The sequence below is a fragment of the Eulemur rufifrons genome, chromosome 9 (genome assembly GCF_041146395.1).
Source record: "Eulemur rufifrons isolate Redbay chromosome 9, OSU_ERuf_1, whole genome shotgun sequence".
NCBI classification, from domain to species: Eukaryota; Metazoa; Chordata; class Mammalia; order Primates; family Lemuridae; genus Eulemur; species Eulemur rufifrons.
Window position 1 is genome coordinate 54,157,463 of NC_090991.1, and position 4,383 is coordinate 54,161,845.

Genomic DNA, 4,383 nt, shown 5'->3' on the forward strand with positions numbered 1-4,383 from the left:
AATGAAAGGGGCTGAGGGGGTATGAAGTTAGGGACAGGACCAGCCAGGCGGCCACATCCCACCAGAAATAAAAAGCATTTGCCAAGCTTGCGCTCACTCTCTCCCCTGCTCTCTTGTCCTGGGCTCACCCACTCAGCAATTCATCTTTTCTCTTTAAAAAAGCCTTGGTCCGTGTTACTTTCCTTAATGGTGACGGTCAAAAAGTTTGAGGTCACGTCTGTGACCACCACCTTCTCCAGGTTAGACAGGGAGGGGCTCCAGGACTCTTCCTCAGGGTCCCCCAGGATTCTGGCCACTGGGATCCTGGCGATGAGGGAGGGCCTTCCCCCCTGGGCCCCCATGTCCCGGTACAGACCTCCCACAGAGCCGGGAGTGCCTGAGCCATGCCGGACCCGTGGGCCTCCAGGGTCTAGCGCACCCTGGCCTTTGGCCTCCAGGAAGGCAGACCTGTGCTTTATGACCCTGGCTGGGAAAGTGTCCACAGCCAGCTTGCCCGTGGTCTCCGCTGAACTAGGGCTGGTCACACCACACTGCACCAGGTCCGAGTCCTGCCTTCGGGCCAGCTGGATCACACTGTGGCCTGCTGGGAACTTTCCTGCCCCTGAAGGGGTGTCGTCCAGCTTCCTGCCCTTGAGGTAATCTCCGAGGCCATCGCTGGGTTCTCCTAAGGGCCTCTGCGAGGGGTCCAGGAGTTCCTTCCGGGGCTTGGGGCCTCGCTTCTTCGAGCTGTCCCCTGGTGAGCTGGGCTTGTCATCCACACGGCTGGCTGCCCGCTCTCGCTCCCTCTCACGTTCCCTCTCTCGTTCTCGCTCCCTCTCCCGCTCCCGGTCCCGAGGGGGCTCTACTCGGCAGGTGCTGCTGGTGCTGCTGCTACTCCCTGGTGGGGACAGACCCATGTTCCGAAGGCCTTCTCGGGCCCGGGAAGTAGAGGCCAGGTCCTGGGGTGAGCGGCCGGGGTAGGGGATCCGAATGCCCCGGGCTGAGTCACTTCGGAACTCATAAGTCTTGGCCTTGGCCTTGGCCTGGGCCTGCAGAAGAGAAGGTGGTGTCAAGAGTAGAGCAGGCCCTGCCCCGCCCCCAGGACCCCTCCTCTAACTTTAAACTCCCAGTTTCACTCTCTGAGGCCTGGGAATTTCTAAGTGAATGGGAAGGGGGTGGGGCTGAAAGGTGGCAGCATGGGGGAAGGAATAGAGATCTGCCTGGAAGCAGTTGCTTGCAGAAAGCACAGGTCTTGTATTCACTCACATGTCCATTTGGAAAGGCTGGGCAGGAGGTTAAAGGAAATCTAGTGTGGCTAAGCCCCTCCTCCCGGACACCCCTTGGTGTTGCCACTAACTTAGTGACATCCTGTTAGGAGACTCTCTCCTAGATATACAAAGAGGCAACATGTGTGGACACCACATTGGCTCATAGCCCTCAGGGCCCCCTTCCCAGAAAGTAACCCAAAAATATCACTGTCCACCATTGGACACTGCCATCCTACCTTGAGGAGGAACGTTTTGGGTTTAGGTCCTCGCTTTTTGGGGCCATAGAGCTCCATCTCTCGTTCCCTAGAGACAGGAGTGAGGGAGAAAGGGTGTATGAATAAAAAAAAAAAAAAACAAGTGGGACTCCAGTCTAGGCTGGACAGAAGCCACCCTGCATGTTTCTAGGTGAGTGGCTGGGGCTTGGAAGGGTCTGTACCTTTCCTCAAAAGCTGCCAGCAAGCGAGCATCCAGGATGTTCTCTTCCGGCTCCCAGGTGCTGTACCTGAAGGAACCAGGAAGAAGCGGGCATCAGTCCCAGGAGCAGGGGGGGAGCAGAGGGGGTGTGTGTAACTTTTCCCGTTGCATTGTATTGTATTTCAATATAAAGGGAAAAAGAGGAAGAAAGAAACCTCCCGAATAACAGTCTGGGCTTGAGAATTGCATATAACAGACTTACTTCTGCGACCAGCCCTTCCATTTCACGAGGTATTCCATGCGTCCCTGCAGATGCAAAGGGGAAAATATGTGTGTGTGTGTGTGCGTGTGTGCATGGGGAGAAATGCATGACGAGGACACAAGAAATACATGCGAAAATGCATGCACCAAATGAATGCTCAAAACCCCACCGCCAAACGCAGGCGCTCGCTGCACCACCCCTGCACCTAGGGCTGCACAAAGTGCATGCACCGGCATCCATCCCCCACCCCGCCCCCCACCCGTGCAATCTGTGCATCGCTGCAAGTCTAAGGGAAGCGCTGGGGCTCAGAGCCGCCGCCGCCGCCGCCACGGCCGCGGCCGCTGCTGGGACCTGGGGGAAGGGAAGCTGGGCTGCAGCAGGGGAGGGAACCGGCGGAGGGGAGGGCCCGCCGCGCTGAGCCCGAGGCCCAGGGCACCTACTTTCCGTATGCGCCGCTTCAGGAGGGCTTCGGCCGCGAACACCCGCTCCCCCACCGCCGAGAGCTCCATGTTGACTCGCCTCTTCCCCCCTCGGCCGCTTCCAGGAGCAGAAAAGCAGCAGCCAGCGCACGACAGACCATAATACTCTCCCGCTGACGTCAGTTCTCCTCCCCTCCCCGCGCGCCCGCGCCCTCCCGCGGCCCCCCCGCGCTGCTCCGCGCGCCCCCCCGCCCGCGCTTCCTCCCGCCCCACGTGTTGCTAACGACGTTGCTAGAGCCGAGCGGCCGGAGGCCTGCGCCCCCACGCGCTGATTGGCCGAGCTCCGGGCCACGCCCCTCTCCCTGTCTCCCCCGCGTTGCTACGTGACCCGCGTTCCAATCGCCAGGGGGCGGAGTCCGAGGCGACTCCTGAGACAGAGCGGGCGGGGGTGGCGGCCGCTGCCGGAAGTGACGCAACGGGGAGGGCGGGCCCGACCGTTGTCAGTCTCCGGGGCTGGCCAGGGGGGCCGGCTGCCCTCTGTCCTCGGCGGGGCCCCTTCCCCCGCCGCCAAGTTGTCCCTCCGGTGTTCGGCGTCCCCCACAGCTCTCGCTGGGACCCCCGCGGCGGTGTCAGCCAGGCTCCGCCCCCTCGGCAGACCCCGGCCCGCCCCACCCCCACCGCCGGGACTCGCGCCCTCCCCTCCTTCTGCCGCTGCCCGCACCGCACAATGCACAATGCACAGGTGCCGGGCCACCGCGAGCCGCGCCCGAACCCCGAGGCCAGGCGACGCGCCCGCGGCCGCTCCTGCGCCCTGCCCCCTCCCCCCGGAGCCGCACACCGCCCCTCGGTCTCCATGGCAACGGCCTCCCCCACTGTAGCCCGCCGGGTCCCGCTAACAAATCAATGTGCCTGTGTCTCGGTCTCCTGTCGCGCAGCCCTGCCCTCGGCCACCCTCCGGGCCCCGCAAGCCGGGCTGGCTGGACCGCTCGCCCAGCGCTAGCCGCCTGCGGACCTGATGGATGCCTGGCATTTCCCACCCGAGCCCTCCCATGGCCGGGGACCCCGCGGCTCCGTCGCGCGCCTGCTCCCTGACCCCTACTGTCCCCTACGCCCGCGGCCACCTGCCCCTGCACCCCCGCCCGCCCAGCCAACCCCTGCCCGAGAGCGTCCCCAGGCGCGGCCCTTGCTGCCCTGGGCCAGGGCGTGTCAAGGGCGCGGACGACCGTCCTGGCAGAGCCCGGGCTTGGCTGGGGTTGGGGCGCTCGGCTGGGCGCGCGTCCGGCTGCCCCGGACCCCGGCACCCGACCCGCGCTCTTCCTGTCCACGGCTCTTCCAGCGTGCGCGGCGGACACCCCAGAAGAAACGGCGGCGCGGGAAGCTAGGGGTCGTCGCGGGGTCCACTGCGGGCTTGGCGAGAGGGTCTTACGCGCGGAGATAGTGACTCCAGGAAGGGGGAAAGGGCGGGCCGCGGTGCCTTGGCGCGCGCACACGGACAGGTACACGCCGACCCCTCCGCTTGCTCAGCTCGCGGTGACCCGTAGCCGGCGGCGGTGGGGACAGCAGCCTCAGTCCGGGCCCAGCTCCCTCCCACCCTTTTCTCTTGTCGCTCAAACTCCAAATCTCAACTCTCACTCGTTGGAACCCGGGATTTAGTTAAAACATCGATGATCAACTCTTGACTAGAAGCGCTTTCCCTTGGGCAGGGACGGGGTGGAAGGAAGGGAAGGGGAAAGAGGAGAGAGAACGATAGACGGAGAGCGAGAGAAGCGGCCAGCCAAGGAGTCTGCCTTGAAGGGGCAGGAAGCCCAGAGCGGAAAACTGGCCTCCTGTCCAAAGCGAGGTGCGCGCGGGCGGTGGGCGCGGCGAAGCCTTCGACCCGTGGGCCAGACGTGGCGCGGGGCCCACCTTCCCTCTGGGTCCTCCCCTCGCCCCGGGAAACAGCGGTTCCAGTTTTTGGCTTTGGTCCCAAACTTTACACGGTGGGCGCTTGGTGAACAGTCTCATCTCTCTGGCCGTTCTGTCTTAACGAACAGCCCCTCGA

The 4,383-nt window shown here is 64.0% G+C and overlaps 1 protein-coding gene across 1 annotated transcript; it reads right to left on the minus strand.

Annotated features, from left to right (window-relative positions):
- Window positions 1-2,432, minus strand: CBX8 (chromobox 8). Its single transcript, XM_069481777.1, has 5 exons — window positions 2,364-2,432; window positions 1,924-1,967; window positions 1,684-1,749; window positions 1,484-1,550; window positions 1-1,028 (listed from the first exon to the last, which is right to left on the minus strand). Exons 1-5 carry the CDS (start codon window positions 2,430-2,432, stop codon window positions 141-143), a joined length of 1,134 nt encoding a protein of 377 aa, XP_069337878.1. The 3' UTR covers window positions 1-140.
- Between the last annotated feature and the right edge of the window lie 1,951 nt (window positions 2,433-4,383).